This window comes from Pyrus communis, chromosome 11 (genome assembly GCF_963583255.1).
Source record: "Pyrus communis chromosome 11, drPyrComm1.1, whole genome shotgun sequence".
NCBI lineage: Eukaryota > Viridiplantae > Streptophyta > Magnoliopsida > Rosales > Rosaceae > Pyrus > Pyrus communis.
In genome coordinates this window covers 1,750,400-1,769,010 of record NC_084813.1, presented here as the reverse complement: position 1 = coordinate 1,769,010, position 18,611 = coordinate 1,750,400, and the positions used below count along the sequence as shown (strand labels likewise).

The following is an 18,611-nucleotide window of genomic DNA, read 5'->3' as shown; positions in this document are numbered from 1 at the left end:
AATCAAATAAGTTTATCGTGTTATTATTGCGTTTTAATCATATGAGATTCGATGTAGAAAAATTAACTCGATTAATAATCTTATTGTGTTCGGATTGACTCTGGACTTTCTCGAACATCAAATAAAAAGAAAATGAAATTGTAAAGGTTATAAAGTAATTTCGACCAACAATAGTGGCACTTCTAAAACAAAGGCAACAACCACCACCCTCATGTCACCAGTCTCTCAACTCTCAGAGGTCAAAAATCGAAAAAAAAAAAATGGCAGAAAATCCAGCAGCGATACGTTTTGGCATCACTGGATGCGCCGACATAGCCAGAAAAGTAGCGCGAGCCATAAAGCTCGCACCCAACGCCACCCTCTACGCTATTGCCAGCCGTTCGATTGACAAAGCAAAGAAATTCGCAGCCGACAGTGGACTCTCCGGAGCCGTCAAGATATACGGGAGCTACGATCAACTGCTCGACGATCCATGTGTAGATGCAGTGTACATGCCCCTGCCCACAAGTCTTCACCTGCACTGGTCTGTGTTGGCTGCTCGAAAGAAGAAGCATTTGCTTTTGGAAAAACCAACGGCTCTGGATGTGGGTGAGCTTGATCGGATACTGGAAGCGTGCGAATCCAATGGTGTACAGTTCATGGATGGGAGCATGTGGCTGCATCATCCCAGGACTGCCAAGTTGAAGGACTTGGTCTCTGATCCCAAGCTTTTTGGTCAGATTGACATTGTAAGTATGTATAATTCTCTCTTTCTCTCTCTATATAATATATATATATATATATATATATATATATATATTCAGTTTCAGTGTCATATTTTGTGGTATAATTTATGTTCTGGGTTATGTGATTTCTGTGTTAATTTTGGAAAATTCTATATGTCATCGATAGGCCAAGTATTTTGTGGCAATGAAGAACTATATGATCGATAGGGCCTCCGCTGACATGTTTAGCCTCCTTTTAAAAGATTTAGAATATGGTCATCGAAGGTCCTATCGAACACTGCTTGATACCTCTTGAGATTCTAGTAGTGCTCGGAGCCCCTCGAAAGCTCTCAAACCCCTTCAAGTGGTTCAGATTTCCCAAAGAAACTTAAATGGTCATTAGGTGAATGTTCAAATATGTACAAGTCCGGTTCCTCCATCCATCTTTTTCCAAGTCTTCCTAGGACTTCCTCTACCTCTTTTGGCATGAGCCTGTATTTCACAATCGCATTTTCTAATCGGAGCATCTCTAGGTCTTCGTTCACATGTCCAAACGACCTTAACTAATTTTATCTCATCTTATCTCGCGGGCACTCCTACTTGATCTCGGATATGCTCATTATTAATAAATTGGAAAACTCTCCATAAAGGAAGCGTGTATTATCCCTAGGGTGTTAAAGCATACCATACAACTTTGCTGAGTACTTAATATGTTTGTTATCAATAAGTATATTGTAATGAATTGAGAATTCTCTTGTGAATTATAATTGGTATTCTTTTTTCTTGTTTAACATGTTATTATGCTTTTAAGATCCGTAGCACGTCAACAATGCCAGGAACCCAGGATTTCTTGGAGAGCAACATCAGAGTGAATCCGAACTTGGATGCTCTCGGTGCACTTGGGGACATAGGCTGGTACTGCATTGGGGCCATCTTGTGGGCAAAGGACTACAAATTACCAACTGTGGTGAATGCTCTACCTGATGTCCTCAAAAACTCTGCAGGGGTCATCTTGTCTTGCTCTGCATCAATTCATTGGGAACCCGCAGACAAAACCGTCGCCACAATTCACTTCTCTTTCCTCTCCCACTCGTCCATGGACTTGGCTATGACCGGTTCTAATGGTTCGATGCATTGCAACGACTACATTATTCCGTACCAAGAGAATTCGGCTTCATTTGACTTTACATCCGGCGCAACATTTGTGGAACTCCATAGCGGGTGGGATGCAAAACCAGGAGAAGTTACCGTCATTTCTGAGCTGCCGCAAGAGGCCTTGATGGTTCAAGAGTTTGCAAGGAATGCTGAGGACATTCGGAAATTTGGAAAGCGTCCGGACAGTAAATGGCCCGAGATTAGCAGAAAAACGCAGTTAGTGTTGGATGCGGTGAAGAAATCCATTGATCTTGGTTGTAAACCTGTTAAGTTGTAATAATTTTCTTGGCTTTTTTAAGGCGTACGGGATTAGTTTGGTAAGAACACTTAAATAAGTTAGGACAGTTGTAGTTTTATAAATATTTAAAGCAAGTGATGAAATATGGATAAAGTTGAATTTTTTTTTTTTTTATTTAAAGGTGGACGACCGATGGCAAACCATCTTTTTCAGAAGCAGGAAAGATTTCATGGATAAAGTTGATTAATTATAATGAATAGTCATTAAATTTCTACTGCTCCGAGACTAGTCGTGAATTAGGTTTGGGTGCGGTTTGGATTGATTCGATTATGGGTCCAAGACATGACCCAAACTGCACATTGCGATTTGACTGAATTCCAAACCACAAATAAACCATAAAAGGCTTAAAATTGATTTAATCGGTTTACCAATGTTGCGGTCCGATTTAACATGCACATTTTCAAATGAAATTTTTTGAGTTAGGTGGATAATTATAAGAGAAAATTTATAAACCTATCAATTTCCGAAAAGATCACCAGGCTATAATCTCATAACTTCAAAATAATTAATCCCGTAACTTAAAATCTCAAATATTCAATCTCAAACCTTAATCTTCCATGCGCTCCCTAAATGACTTCACAATTAAAATTTAGGGAGAATTCATAAAATTTCATCTCTAATCATACTTCTTATTAGTTATTATGCTCCAAAGACAAAATTAAAGGCTCGTTTTGGAAGTACTTTTAAAATGACTAAAAGAGTTTTTGGTGAAATTGATTTTGAAACAAGCACTAGATATGTGATTCTTGCATGAAATACTTAAACTGCTTTTTTAGGATTCACTTAGATTTGCACGAAGAATTGGTATAAAAAAAACATTTTCAGTCATTTTAAAATCACTTCCAAACGAAACGTTAATCATTTTGAGGGTATGACGTTGTGGTATCTCTAATACTAGTTCTTGTTTAAAAAGGGCGACAATTGATGGTAAGCCACGGTTATCCACCCCTTTCAGGTCCGGATGAGCTATGAGGAATTCCACGGTTATCCACTACCCCTTCTGGGACCAGAAGGGTTATGGGAAATTTCACCCTGCCAGTGGCCAAGGTTAAGCAAACTGACTAGCTCGAAGTATTGAACCTGAAATCTCTCACATTTATTTATTTATTAGGGAACTGCAATTCGCACCATTACCACTAGACCACTTGCTGTGATTGTATCTCTAATAATACTAGTTGTTGCGTTTGGCTTTTGTTTTTTAAAGTCTGCTGACTCGGCCATGTATATAATATCAAGAAAATTAAAATCCGAATAAAGTGCGACAAAAGATGATTGCTGCCATTTCTCTCTCAACGACCAAACCCGCGACTTCAACCAACATAACTGTACCTTCTTCAATCCCCAACGGTCCTCAGAAACCCAGCAAACCTCTACCTACAACCCTCAAATGGCTCGCCAAATCCGGCAAATTAGACGAGGCCCTTCGCCTGATCGAATCCTCACCCTCCAAATTAACAGCCACCCAGTCGGACATCGAGGCCTACTCCCTCCTCCTCCACACCTGCATCTCCAGAAGATCCTTAGAGCACGGCCAAAGGCTTTATCTCCAGCTTCTCCTCTCCGACGACAGAGGTGAAAACGGCATCCTTCTCCGAAACCCCACCTTGAAAAGCAAGCTCATTACGCTCTACTCCGTTTGCGGCAGAGTCGACGATGCTCGCTCTGTTTTTTATGATGGGGTTGAAGATGGTCAGATGCCGGAGTCGGTGTGGGTGGCGATGGCTATCGGGTACTTGCGAAACGGGTTCTTGGTGGAAGCTTTGATTGTGTACTGTGACATGCTGAGCCGGTTAGTCCTGCCGGGTAATTTCGCTTTTTCGATGGCCTTGAAGGCGTGTGCGGAGCTGTCTGAGTTGAGGGTTGGTAGGGCGGTCCATGCCCAGATTGTGAAATCCAGTGAAAAGCCTGATCAGGTGGTGAGTAATGCTCTGCTGCGGCTGTATGCGGAGAACGGGTGTTCTGTGGATGTCTTCAAGGTGTTCGATACAATGCCTGAGAGAAATGTTGTGTCTTGGAACTCTTTGATTGCGAGTTTTGCTCAACGAGACCAAGTGTTTCAGTCATTGGATTGTTTTAGAAGGATGCAAGGACAAGGGATGGGATTCAGTTGGGTCACCCTCACGACGATTTTACCGGTTTGTGCTAGAATGACTGCACTTCATTTCGGGAAAGAGATACATGCCCAGATTGTAAAGTCCACCAAGAGACCAGATGTACCAGTACTAAACTCACTTGTCGACATGTATGCGAAATCTGGAGCAATTGATTACTGTAAGAGGGTGTTTGACGGAATGCAAAGTAAAGACTTGACATCGTGGAATACTGTGCTGGCAGGGTATGCCAGCAATGGGTTTATGGAAGACGGAATGAAATTGTTTGCTCAGATGGTAGAGTCTGGAATCCGACCAGACGGGGTGACATTTATAGCTTTGTTGTCTGGCTGTAGCCATGCAGGGCTTACTGATGAAGGACGGAGTTTATTTAGTAATATGAAGGAGGGTTATGGCGTGTCACCAACATTTGAGCATTATGCTTGCTTGGTGGATCTCTTGGGTAGAGCCGGTAGAATTAAGGAGGCGTTAGATGTAGTGGAAAACATGCCTATGAAGCCGACTGGTAGCATATGGGGATCGTTACTCAACTCATGCCGGCTCCAAGGCAATGTTTCTCTTGCAGAGCATGCTGCAATGGAGTTGTTTGAGCTTGAACGACACAATCCTGGGAACTATGTGATGCTCTCAAACATTTATGCAAATGCAGGGATGTGGGAAGATGTGAATAGGGTTAGGGAACTAATGAAGGATAGGGGAATAAAAAAGGAGGCTGGATGCAGTTGGATACAAATAAAGAACAAAATTCACACGTTTGTAGCAGGTGGCGGTTTTGAATTTCGTAATTCAACCAAGTTTAAAAAGGTTTGGAGTGAACTGATGGATGCTATGGAAGAGGTTGGATACAACACTGACACCAGTGTTGTCCTACATGATGTAAATGAAGAAACCAAAGCAATGTGGGTTTGTGGACATAGTGAAAGAATCGCACTTATGTTCGCACTTGTCCACACTGCTGATGGAATGCCAATTAGGATTACAAAGAACTTGCGCATTTGTGCAGATTGCCACTCCTGGGTGAAAATAGTTTCAATGGTTACAGGGAGAGAGATTGTTTTGAGAGACACAAATCGCTTCCACCATTTCAAAGGAGGAGCATGCTCTTGCAAGGACTACTGGTAATAAGTTAAATAACACAATTCTTTCTTGCTTCTTTCGACGTTCTGCCACTGTCACTTTTTTTATTTTCACGATTCTCGTTTACATTTTTTTGTGAAGTTTGATTCTTCGTCTTATAAGGACCGATTATATAATAAAATTATGTTATGTTCTAGCATCTTGTTTCTTATTCAATTTTAAAGAAGTAATCAGGGTCTTCAGAACCGTCTACATCTTCAGGTAAGTTGGTCTCAATCCTTGAGAGTGGTCATCTGTCCATCTAGAAGCTGATGTTGCTTATCCAAAGAGATCCCAGCCAAATTCCCGATATCATCTGGTTTGGTTTGCAGATTTTCCATCCTAGATGACATTTCGTCCTCCAACTTTAACGATCTCTTTGTCAGTTTCAACAGCTTCATCTCTCGAGTTATCAATTTCTTTACCCAAATGGCTGTACGACTCTTGCAGCATTGCCAGCCCTTTGTTCAAATTTCTCTTCATTTCTACTTGCCCTTGCAGCTCTGACTGAGAAACTTCGATTTTCCTGGATTGCTTCTAAACTGCTGCCGATTGCTTCAACACAACGTCTATATGATTTTCTACCAAACGGAATTGAAACCATATCCGAAATTAAAAGTAAATTATTTTATTAAAAAAATATTTTATACCAATAATCCAGGCTATTTAGTTTAAGGGTGGAAAAACACATGGACATTTATTATTCATGGAAAAGCACTTGGACATTTATTATTCACCAAAGGCAATTACTATTTATTTAAGGGGTCACTTGGACAATTATTTTTCATGATTCCTATATTTTACTTCCTTTTTTTTTTTTTTTGGGTGAATATGTTTTACTTCATTATTTTGTTATTTATTTATTTATTATTTATTATTCTTATTCTTATTCTTATTCTTATTAATCTCTATGTATAAAGGGAAAAGACCAATTTAATGAAACTGCCTTAATTCTGAAGGAAATCAAATTTGAGATCTCTCACTTATAAATAGAGAACAATACCACTAGATTAATTGTAGTGCTAACCCATGCTCCATAAACTCAGCCTTGAATAATTATTACCATAGCGCATAACCTAAACTATTTTTGAAAGATTTATAGCTCAAGTGGTGATAACATTTAAAAGTAAATATCTTCACAAGTAAAATTCTTTTACAATGAAAATTAGTTACACTTGTTATATAGGGATTTAAATATTCGTATATGATCTTTCATTAAGGATTTAGAAAAAGAACAGTTCAAATTAGAAGATTAGATTGTGTAAAGCGTTGAAACGAGTGGTTAGCGTTGTATTTACTTATTGGTTAGAGCTTGAGCGTTAGACTAGTACCACAGCAAACTAAAACAATTTGTATCAAATCCAAGCTAAGGAGCGCTGAAATAATCCTCATACTCATGCAGCTCTTATACAATTTCAAAAGGTAAAGGCAAAAATAAGAAGAAAAGAAAACTTGCAGTCATATGGCTCATGTGTTTCTCAATGTACAAACTAAGAGCAACAAACATAAACCTTTCAAAGTTTCAGTGTGAGATCTGGTGCAGAGTGGTCTACGGCATCCACCGGCGGACTCACGTCTACAAAATTCAAATTTGAACTTTCATGAGTCAGTACAAAACTTGGGTGAGTAGTGTTACTTGTCTCGGCAGCGCTAGCCTGGCGGAAACTACCAGGCCATAACAGCTGCGCCCCATCATTCACCAATAAAATTGGTACCCCCATATACCCGTGTTCAAATCCTGCGCCGCTTCTGGTCTCAGGAGGCCTCATTGGTGGTGCAAATCCTTGATGCACTGATGAGTGTGGTCTGATACCTAGTGACCTAAATGAAGGTCCGTGCAGAGGCAAAGATGCCAGGCTTGCGTAATTCTCAGAGAAGATACTCATTCGCAATGCGCACTTTGCCAGTGTCCTCTCTTTCTTGTGTGCATTTTGGTGTCCACCAAGTGCCTGTGAGCTCAAGAATTTGCTTTGACAGTAATTACAAGAAAAAAGTCTTGGAGTCGCAGAATTTGTGTTCTGAAATGCAGGCTCATTGCTGCTCTCACTTGTGCTCAACAATGAGTGTCCTATCGAATCACTTCCTCCCAAGTCCTCATTGTTGAAGCTAAGAGTTAAGTCAAGGGAAACTGCAGGCTCCAATACTTGCTGAGCTGCAATGGGATTTGAAAAATGGAAAGAGTTAGCCGCGCTGTCGTTGGAGGTGTTAGAAGCAATTTGGCTGCTAACATCAGAGTCAATTGCCGACGAGGCTTCCACTTCAAGGTCAATATATGTGTTCATGATTGACTGTCCTTTTAGTTGAGGGGGTGGGGGGGGGGGATAGTTTACATATCAGACTTGAAATAACCGGATTAAGCCGGTCTAGTAAGGACTATCTGATCTCTATCCGATCTTATACATCCTGCATTTTTGGAAACAAAGAAAGCTCAAATGTTAGAGGTAATGTGCACTCTCCTTTACCTGAATGAAATGAAAGATCATGTATAGTTGAATACTGCTGTCTGCAGTGTAAATTTATTGATCTATCGCAACTATTTGTTATGTTTTGATCGATTGCAGTTTAACTTATGAGTTTGAATTTTACTGAAACATAATTTGAAAGGTGAGCAATGAATCTCCGGAGCATAGAGGGGAAGCATAATTGATTTCTTAACAAAATCAGTCATATAATGTTACAAGCGCTTCGAAACTTAATCCTTTAACAGTGTTTAAGCGTCATTGTTATGAGTTGTCATAAAAATATTTAGACCAGGGTTCTCTCACAAAACAAAAGTTTCCTACGGAAGTAAGATTCATCTCACCCTAAACCTGTTGATTATCTACTGATCCTCGAACTGTAAGCAAGATTTTGTCGATAGTTATAGAGAACGATTCTCATCTCGTGAAGCAGGCATGCCCAGAGATTAGCTGCATCGGAAGACACAGAATTACGAACAAGGGATTGAATGGGCTGGCATTCAAGTGTTTTATTCCGAAAAACAAGAGGAGGCCAGCATCTTGAAATGTCACAGGGTCCAACAGATTCTCACAAGGAAAACAGTTTTCACATTTACATGGAAAATTATGTGCCAGAAAAGACCTAGGAATTTCACGAAGCACACAATATTTTCTGGACAATTTTAATCTTGTATAGAAATATGAAATAAAATAGAAAAATCGTGTTCTTTAGACTAGTCGAAATTCAGATGCTATTCCAGAACCTAGGAAATTAAGGAGGAGATGCAGGAAAATTTATCAAAAGACCACTAGTCACATAAAAATTTCAAAGTACCCTATTATATTATTACTATCAAGATTTTAGAGAGATAGACCAACAGGTTAGTACTAATATGATGTGGATGATATTCTTAACCGTGGGAATTATGTCAATTCTCCGATGTGGAATTACTTATTCTTCAACAATCACAACTCCAAAACCAGGCTCAACCACAAATCAGCATTGGTACACCATAAAAGACTAGATCAACTGGTGATTTTTGTATACAATCTGTCGCGTACATGTATATAAACAAGAACATGCAGAAAAAGAAAGATGAGCGAAGAAAAGTATAGCATTTATCTGGTTGAAGATCAAGTACAATTGGCTAGCTCCTGGAGTCCATAGTATTGCAAATGCTTGAAATTAGCAGACATCTACCAGTTGAGTGTTTCTTATTATATAAATGCAGTTGATCATCTCAAAACAGTTCGCTACTTAAATAACAAACAAAAGGAAGTTGAAGAAAAAGGAAAAGTAGAGAGATTTTGAGGATAAATTATGCTAAAGCAAAAGGTAGGAAGAGGACAGTGGTGGTGGTGGTGGGGTTGTGGGGGACACTGGTGGGAGGTCAGAGAGAGTACTAAGAGGAAAAGGGAGGGAAAAATTATAGAAAGAAAGGGGAAGAATATTATGACATATTACTACTATTACTACTACTATTTATCTTCAGTCTTTATCGGGAGAATAATTTATAGAACGAGTTTACTGTTGTGATGTTCTGATCTGATAATACAATGTTATGTGACGAAAAAGTTACATATTATAATATATTATTAGATCGAAACATCACATAACAGTGAATCCATTTCATGTAATTTTTTCTTATCTCTCAACCATTCTATCCTAAATTGTTGATTTTTGGGCCACTGCTTAGTGCTTACATGGACAACTAACTCTCAAACCTTGATAGTGCAACAATTACATTGAGAGAGAGAGAAGCAAGAGCCAAGCCAATTACAAACAAAGCCAGTCCCGCATTGAGATTCTCTTTCAATCCCACTTTTCAAGTGTTTGAATTGAGATAACTCCATCATGCATGGGTCCAGCCTCCTCTCATTCATCATATTCACTGTGCACGCCCAGCCTAACATTAACCTACCTTTTTTTTTTTATGACTCGCGGCTCAAATAGTTTAAAGTATATATATTGTTTCACGTGAAATTTTGGGCTCGATTCGCGCATCTCTCTCATTGGAAAACAAAAACAAAAGCTACTCTTTCTTTGCTAGGATATGCCTGCATGTAGTGATCACACAAAGCTAAATATGCCAATATTTGTAATATATAAAATTTCCGACAAGTCCACCCACTAAAATCTCAAGAGAATTCAATTTTGGTACTGCCACTCCCATTACCACATATTAATTAATCTTTTTTGCATCAAATAATTTCTTTAAATATTCTTTAATTCACGAATAGAACACTCTAATATTGATTGATATAAAATCTCAGTCAGATTACAGGAATAGTAAAAAGCTACATGCATTAGAGCAATGATGTTGATCCATTATTAGTTACTTTTATACGCTGGAATCCTCAATTTTTGAATCTTTATTTATGACTTTATATTCAACTATTGATTGTTTTGGTGTATGCAATACATCAGAACATAAAAGAGCAATAAACCGTAAAAGAACTAAACTCCATATGTAACCCTAGCAGTATCAATGAAATAAGGGTAGAACCAGAGCTAAATGGAGAGTTGTAAGTTCCAATTATTTGACGAAATAACAACAATAATTCTCAAAAGAAAGAGAGAAAAACATGTGTGACAACGTGGGACTGTGCATGGATAATGCAAAAGAACAAAAAAAGTACAGAACTAACTCTTAAGTTATCGTATCCTCTAGTGCTCAACTAGTACAGCGACATACCTATAACTAGCTAGGTAGGAGGTACTACAAGCCTAAGGGCTCCAGCCTCTAAGCACATGTTTAAAGAGGATTCGTTTTTCTTTCAAGATTAATTAATAATCTGTTTTTTCATAGAAGTATTGTATTAGGATGTGCTATTCACGCAGCTTGTTTTATTTTCCATACATCGTTTGTTAATTTTGTTGATATTCTTCAATTTAATGGTTTTGATAGCCAAAAATTAAAATGTGTGAAAGATAAAATATATGTGTGCAGTGACGGATCCAGGATTTTAACATAGGGTGGTTCTAATATAAAAGTTTTAGAATAAAAAAAACGAAAATAACATTGAAAAATAAATGGCAAACTACAACTTCGACAAAAAATATGTCTGAACTAACACTGTAACATAATCTTCGACAAAAAAGAAAAAAATACATTGTAACACAATTCAAGTAATATCAAAAAATCCTAACGAATGAACAATAAATATGTATGAACTAACACTAAAATAGATATGAAAAAATCCTAAGAAATTAACAATGAATAAGGCTGAACTTAGTTTAAAACCCGTTAGTGTGTGATTGTTCAGCCTTTTGTTTTTAATTGGTGTTCTTAAAAAATAAAAAACTAAAACCAAAAATCCTAACAAATTAATAATAAATATGTATGAACTAACACTAAAAATATGCATGAACTAACACTAAACTAGAAAACTTACAGAAATTCTGAAATTGCTGTTGATGGCATTCATTGGCTTGGGTTGCGTGAGGAATAAGAGTGGCAGACAATTAGGTATATTATATTTTATAAAGTTGAATTTGATTGAAAGCAGACTAATGAAAAGTCATGGGCTTTTATTAAAAAGAAAATTAATGAAAATGGTTTGAAAACTTTAAGTTTTAACGATAAGGACAAAATAAAGAGTAAAATAAATAGTACCAAGATTGACTTTTTAGTGTAAAAATATGGTTTTTTTTTTTTTTTTATTAAAGTGAACAATACTGGAAGCTTTTCATTAAAGCTCCCTTTATTAAATTTCAAATTGTTTGACTTTTTAATAAAAGATGGTGAGTGCTATCACACGTGGGTTTTAAATTTTTTTGATGACTTAGCTCAAAACGACGTTGTTTAGGCCAAGTTATTTAAAAAAAAGAAGAAAAAAAAAACCTTTCTTCTTCCTCCTTCAGTTTTGCACAGTGTAGCAGCCATGGTTGCTGCTCTTCTCTACAACTGCCCAGACTTGGATGGTCCTAGGAGGTTCTCACATCTATTTATTTGAGCTTCCGGGTGATCCCGAGACCACCCTGATCCCTTAGTAAATCCGCCCCTGTATGTGTGGATAGAACCACCTTGTATTGGGAAGCCATGAAAAGTGGAGGAATCCAACGATGGGTTTTTGACATATTGCATGCTCACGAGACCTTGAGCATAAACAATGAACTAGTGAATTTCCCAAAAAAAGGGGATAAAAAAAAACCGAAAATGAAAAATTAAAGTTACTTTTTAAGTTTTCAAATTTTGACTCAATTTTCTAATGAAATTTGAAAACAATTATGTACAAAACTTAGAACTAAAATAGTTACCATGTTGTCGCCTATATTTAACTGATAGAGAAAGGGGGCCAGCGGCATAAAGAGAAAATAGAGGGAGATGTGTTTGTAGGGTTGTGTAGAGGAATGTGTTATTCCCCTTATGCAGTGCCTTTATTTACAGTAATAAGAAAGAGAAGAAATCCTTCTCCTCCAAGGAATATAAGTCCTAATAGGAAAGAATAACTATAATCAAATCTAATCTAGGATTTACACGATCACACTTAAACTAGAAGTTTACAACACTCCCCTTGAATGTGTAAATACTCAAATAGATTCGGCATCATGTAGAGGTTGAGGAAGTCGACTCGTCGACACTGATTTTGGGAACACGCCACTCTCAAATAAGGTATGAACTTGCATAAGGAAGTAAGTCTCACAAAAAACCCTATGGCTATGGTAAAAACCCAAGTTGGGACAAAATCTATAGCCTAAGCAAAAATGCGTGAGAAATGCAAAATCAAATGAAACGTCTACGAGACATCATTAGGGATATGATCAACCCAAGGTGGGTACCTCGTCAAAACCTAGCTAGGTAGGAAAAATGCTCCTAATCGTAGGGAAAAAGAGTATATTAAGATCAAGCAAATATACTCCAGGATACTCCCCCTTGAGTTTGACACAATTCCAAAGAGAACTAGCAATGTTACAACTCATAAAGTTTATGCATACCAATTCCTTGTATAAACTTCTGAAACGTCACCTTCGGTAGTGATTTGGTGAAGAGGTAGGCCTGATTGTCTTGTGAACGGATTTGTATGACTTCAATCTTCTGATGCTCTTGTTATTGATGTGAAAAGAAGAATTTCGACGCATTGTGCTTGGTGTTGTCTCTTTTAATGTAACCCTTCTTGAGCTGCTTAATGCATACTGCGTTGTCTTCATAGATCGTCATCGGGACATCAACGACGGGGTAAAGATCGCAAAACCTTCGAATATGGCCCACAACTGCTCTCAACCAAAAGCATTCCCAAGTTGCTTCGTGTAAGGCAAAAATTCTGGCACGATTAGATGAAGTGGCAACTAGGGGTGGATTTTTTTGCCAAATTGCCGTGCCAACCTTGCCATACTGATTTTGTGCCAATCGGTAATGGTACGATACTGTACCGTACCGAAATTTTATGGTACAGTATTGGTAATGGATACCATTACCACGATATTACCGTATCGTACCAAAATATAATATATAATTTATAAATTATATATAGATAATTATATAACAATATTTATAATATTCCAATATTGAAAATAAAACCGTGAAGGAGAAGATGCCATGGAAGGCGTTGGATTTGTTTTGGGGTTTAAGACCAAGAGCCCATGGCTCCAGCTTCGTGGTAATGCGGCTTGGCTCAGCAACACAGGCTGCAGGCCTGGGCTAGCGGCTCGGGTCATGGGTTCAAAGAACCCTAAAAAAATTTTATTTTTTTTTCTTCAATTAAATCAAGGCATATTTAATATATAATTTTAATGAATGAATAGATATTTGATGCAATTCATGGCAATATCAAATTCACATTATTCAACAATTATGAATATAATGTGTACACAATTTATGTAGAATCTAAAATTAAAAAAACGTAAAGTTTGGTCATACATTATTGTGAATGTTCATGCTATCAGGGCTGCAAAAATATCGCGATAAAAAAGGTTGTTTTGAAAGAACCTGATTGCGTGATGATACGGATGAACTGGTTTGATGCATAAAGCTTTCACATCAGATTCTTAAGCACAACGGTAAGAGCATGCTGATAATGTGTTGTGGCCTATATTTAACTGACAGAGAGAGAGGACCAACGACACAAAGAGAAAATAGAGAGAGAGAAAGAGAGAGATGTGTTTGTAGGGTTGTGTAGAGGAATGTGTTACTTTCCTTACGCAGTGCCTTTATTTATAGTAATAAAAGAGAGAAGAAATCTTTCTACTCCAAGGAATACAAGTCATAATATAAAAATATAGCTAGAATCAAATCTAATCTAAGATTTACACAATCACACTTAAACTAGAAGTTACAAAATACCAAACATATTTTAATTGTCACTGACTTGATCATACCATTTGCAACGTAAAGGAACATGAAGATTGAATGTTTTAGCAATAATATTAGATAACAAATGAAAACTACATTCCATCATTTAATTTATAAGATTTTGCTGAAAATTAGAGTTCGATCACCCTAACAATCTTATATGTGTGTGTGTTCCTATTACATTACCATTTGCCACAAAAGCTTTATAAATTTTATTTTTTTATTAAATGTTGAAGCTATTACAGAATAGGTCAATAAAGCATATCAAAATTATACACATTAAGCATGCATTCGAAGACCAGTTCTTGTTCCCACCACCAAGCATCCAACCACTAGAGTTTTCTTGAAGATGTACATCATAATTTACTGCTTAATTGCACATTCTTCCACTAAGTTAGTGACTCCTTTCTTTATTCTCATGCTTCATTGCTTTAGTTTTAATAACATAAACATGTTGCATATATGTCAAAATAATTTAAGACCCGACGTAAAGTTTATATGGCTAATCTAATGAAGCATATCCACTCCATTATCATTTCCCTAACTTCATATGCAGAAGTCAACCGAAAAGAATTTATCTTTCGTGTCTTCTAAACTTCAAATTCGAATACGAACCTTTCACTTTTGTGAGTTGTAGCACAGGCTTTTCACATTATCCACTACTAAATTCAAGCGATTCACCGGTATTATCTTAATCGAATATTTACTTACGACTAATGATTTGAAATGAATGCTTATGATTCTCATTTATGTGTTTATTAACAATTAAGGAATGAAAAGCCAAGATATGAATTTATGTGCAGGAGTTGTTAATCTCAAACTCAATCGTTTATACTCTCATTCCTTCTTATCATAAATAAACATTTTCTAATTGGAATCGATGAAATTAATACAAAACTACCTTCCTTGGCCATGGGCATCGAGTGCGACGACTTAGAGCCTCGAATCGAGGGGCCCAAAAAAAGTATGTTCTTTGAAGGATAATATAACTAAATAAAGAACAATTGTGATTAGAATTGATGAATTGTTCTTTGATATAAGGTATACTAAGTTACTACAATATATTACATGGTGAGTAACATAATTGAAATTGAATCATGTTTCTCAATAACGATAATCTGGAAATGGATTGTTATTCACCAATTACTACAAAATAAAAGAATTGTAATAAAAAAATTGTAGTAACTTATGTTAACAGAAGGGTCATTTCCGACTCTGACCGGCCCAAAGGAACACAAGCCCAAAGGGGCACGGGCCCAAAAGATATTCAAGGTCCAATGAACATGGAAAGATAAGGCTGAGTGCTTTAAAGGAGCCCATGGCCTCCTAACATCTTATTAACAATAAAGCTGAGCGTTTCTTCATAAAGTGTCTTCCGAGCACTAGAGGGCCAGTTGGCTACTGACAAATTTTAAGCACGGGCTCTAAGAAATGGAAGGGGTAGGTTTAGTCAAACATTAATTTCAGGCCATGTGATGGCCAAATGAGGGAACAAATACCTACGAATAGACATAAAGGCTGACAGATAGGACGCTCAGGTGCCAGTTCCCACCAACACAAGGGCAGAGCAAGGCACTCGGCCGCTTCATCTCAAGAATAGACACAAGTGGACCCATGCGAAGGTCGCATTGTTGCCATGTGTCGGCCAAGGAGATGAGGGACAATTGGCAGGTCTAATATGTGCACTCGACGCATCAAATGCAAAGGAAGTGATAGGTTCGAGCAAAAAGATTGAAGACTCAAAAAATTGCCTATATAAGAAAGACAATGACCCCTTACAGAGGGTCGGATGAATTGAGAGAGAAATTGTACAATTTTGGCCAAGTGCTACTTGTAACTTTTTTCTCAGTTTCTATAAGAAACTCAGTGAACATAGCCAATTTTGAGGGGTGAACAACTTAAATTCTATGTCTATTATCCTTGTTTGCAAAGCCCAAGTCCATGAAGGACAAACACTTTGACCCATTCAACCGTTGTTAGCGAGCGTTAACAACTTATTATACATGAAAGAATTACATATATTTAATCATATTTCATTAATTAGTACACATTTTCAAAGCCACAATGTATGTGAGCTCCTGTTATTCGCACCTTAAATCACTCACATCCAAAATGCAATGAAGTGCATTCAATTGTCTTGGTCAAAATAATAGATAACTATGTCTCATCGAAAAATTCTCTTGTTAGTATGGCTCAACCACTCCTTTGTGTGGTGGGTTTATTCTTGTTACCCAAACTTAAAAATTAGGAGAGAAAAAAAAATCGCATTATTAGGGCTAGAAGAACGCAACCACTTATTTGGGCCACCATGTCCATGCGATGTGATTGTTTCAATCATTTACTTTGCTTGTGATTTCAAAGTTATGTAACACTCAATGCTATAAATGTTTTAACTGTACCACTCAGATTCAATTATTTATTTTGTACTACTTAATTTATGTGGTTAAGATAATTTGAACATGTAAACTGAAGACTTCTATATATTCCGGTTAGAAAGTACGATTATGAGATACACTCACAGCAAAAAGATAGAGAAAAACCTAAAAAAACTTATAAAGATATTTTAAGAAAAAACACAAAGTAATTAAAGTTAATGAAATGACATTTTAAAATTTATGCGAACATCACTTAATGCACTGTTATGTAGCAAAGTGTATCGGGTGTTTTAGCAGTTTTAGTTGACCAAATTCAAAAAGAAAAACATCTGGACACGCAGTTACCAACCGTAGAGTTCGCGTCCGAGTCCAAGCACCGACTAATCGACATTTGACCAAAACCCCAGCACAGCTCAAAACAGCTTGGTCAATCATCTACCAACGCAAATACAAATTATAAAAGGACAAGTGTAGACTGGACCCACACCCCATTCCCCCCACCCAATACACACCCACCACCTGTCTCCTTCCTACATTTGAATCTTTCAATTCAACGGTCAACATTCAAAGACGCAAACATTCATTACATATTCCGCCTTTTGAGTTTTGACCCCGCGTTGCGTATACAATATATAAGCTCATCGAGCTCCCCACATTTCTCACAACCAAAAACAACACGAATACTCAAAGCAAATTCTCTCATCGATTTCTAATTTATTTCTTTTGTACTTCGATTCAAAACAACGAACAATGATCTTATCTTGGGGAAGAAGAAGGGCCGGACGTAAAGCCAACAACAAGAAACAATTTTGTAATTTGGACATGGACGTGGAGGAGATCGCCATTCCGACGCATTTCCGGTGCCCGATTTCCCTCGACTTGATGAAAGATCCGGTGACGCTTTCGACGGGAATGACGTACGACAGGTCGAGCATTGAGATGTGGATCGAGACCGGCAACAGTACGTGTCCGGTGACTAATCAGGAACTAGTGAGTTTTGACCAGATTCCGAACCATGCACTGCGTCGGATGATCCAGGATTGGTGTGTGGAGAACAGGTCTAATGGCATCGAGCGGATTCCAACGCCGCGAATCCCCGTGACTCCCTATGAGATTTTGAGGATCCGCGAGAGAGTTGCGGGGGCAGCGCGGCGTTTGGATGAGAAGAAGTGTCATGAACTGGTGGGGAAGATTAAAGCGTGGGGCAAGGAAAGCGAGCGGAACAAGAAATGTATGGTCGAGAACGGAATTGGCAGCTGCTTATCCGCTGTGTTCGAGTCCTTTGCCGACGGTTCAATGGACAAGCATGTTGAGATATTGGTGGAAATTCTATCAGTGCTGCCGTGGATTTTTCCATTGAGTGAAGAAGGCCAATCAAAGCTTGGATCTTCAGGGTGTTTGCGATCTTTTGTGTCGTTTTTGGAGGGGAAAGATCTAACAGCACGGAAAAACGCGGTTTTGGTACTTAGAAAGTTGTTTTCTTCGGATCAAAAATACGTGGATGCTTTCTGGGCGATTGAAGGAGGTACTGAAGCAATTGTTGGGATCATTAGAGAACCTATTTGTCCTCAAGCGACCAAGGCCGCTCTAGCTTGTGTTCTTTTCATGAGTTCATCACCGCCATCCGCGCAAACCAGTGACGAAATCAGATCAAGATTTGTGGAATTGGGTTTGGTTTCTTTGCTGCTGGAAATTCTTGTTGAGGCAGAGAAAGGAGTTTCGGAGAGAGCTTTGGGTGTTTTGGAGGTTCTTTGCGACTGCAAACAAGGGAGGGAAAAGGCCCTTGAGAATGCTCTCACAATGCCTCTTTTGGTCAAGAAGATTTTGAGGATTTCAGAGTTGGGGACGGAGTTTTCGGTGTCTATAATCTGGAAGCTGTGCAGGATTGAAACCGAGGAAAGCGTTTTGATTGAGGCGCTTCAAGTGGGTGCTTTTCAGAAGCTGTTGGTGGTCTTGCAGGTCGGGGTCAGTGATGGGATCAAGGACAAGGTTACTGACTTATTGAAATTGTTTAATCTGCACACGAGTAAATTGGACTGTGTTGATTCCTCCATGGATTTCAAGTACCTGAAGAGGTCATTTTTGAATTAAGAGAGAAGAAATTGCTTTTCTTGTTCTTTA

At 38.0% G+C, this 18,611-nt stretch overlaps 4 protein-coding genes across 4 annotated transcripts; 3 read left to right on the top strand and 1 right to left on the bottom strand.

Annotated features, from left to right (window-relative positions):
- The first annotated feature begins 228 nt into the window (after positions 1-228).
- On the top strand, positions 229-2,264 carry LOC137708877 (uncharacterized oxidoreductase At4g09670-like). The gene is made up of 2 exons (XM_068448038.1): positions 229-728; positions 1,516-2,264. Exons 1-2 carry the CDS (start codon positions 261-263, stop codon positions 2,134-2,136), a joined length of 1,089 nt encoding a protein of 362 aa, XP_068304139.1. The 5' UTR covers positions 229-260; the 3' UTR covers positions 2,137-2,264.
- A 1,161-nt stretch (positions 2,265-3,425) lies between these two features.
- Positions 3,426-5,506, top strand: LOC137708838 (pentatricopeptide repeat-containing protein At3g14330). The gene has a single exon (XM_068447992.1). The coding sequence runs from the start codon at positions 3,426-3,428 to the stop codon at positions 5,388-5,390; it is 1,965 nt and encodes a 654-aa protein (XP_068304093.1). The 3' UTR covers positions 5,391-5,506.
- A 1,245-nt stretch (positions 5,507-6,751) lies between these two features.
- On the bottom strand, positions 6,752-7,687 carry LOC137709330 (zinc finger protein 4-like). Its single transcript, XM_068448414.1, has one exon. It carries the CDS (start codon positions 7,664-7,666, stop codon positions 6,899-6,901), a length of 768 nt encoding a protein of 255 aa, XP_068304515.1. The 5' UTR covers positions 7,667-7,687; the 3' UTR covers positions 6,752-6,898.
- A 9,446-nt stretch (positions 7,688-17,133) lies between these two features.
- LOC137707536 (U-box domain-containing protein 21-like) lies at positions 17,134-18,606 on the top strand. Its single transcript, XM_068446422.1, has one exon. It carries the CDS (start codon positions 17,241-17,243, stop codon positions 18,579-18,581), a length of 1,341 nt encoding a protein of 446 aa, XP_068302523.1. The 5' UTR covers positions 17,134-17,240; the 3' UTR covers positions 18,582-18,606.
- The last annotated feature ends 5 nt before the right edge of the window (positions 18,607-18,611 follow it).

Bases quoted from the DNA above. Each gene is read 5' to 3' on its own strand.
- LOC137707536 (XM_068446422.1), top strand. From the start codon at position 17,241: ATGATCTTATCTTGGGGAAGAAGAAGGGCCGGACGTAAAGCCAACAAC.
- LOC137709330 (XM_068448414.1), bottom strand. From the start codon at position 7,666: ATGAACACATATATTGACCTTGAAGTGGAAGCCTCGTCGGCAATTGAC.
- LOC137708877 (XM_068448038.1), top strand. From the start codon at position 261: ATGGCAGAAAATCCAGCAGCGATACGTTTTGGCATCACTGGATGCGCC. The intron at 729-1,515 runs GTAAGTATGTAT...TATGCTTTTAAG, and splicing joins TTTTTGGTCAGATTGACATT to ATCCGTAGCACGTCAACAAT.
- LOC137708838 (XM_068447992.1), top strand. From the start codon at position 3,426: ATGATTGCTGCCATTTCTCTCTCAACGACCAAACCCGCGACTTCAACC.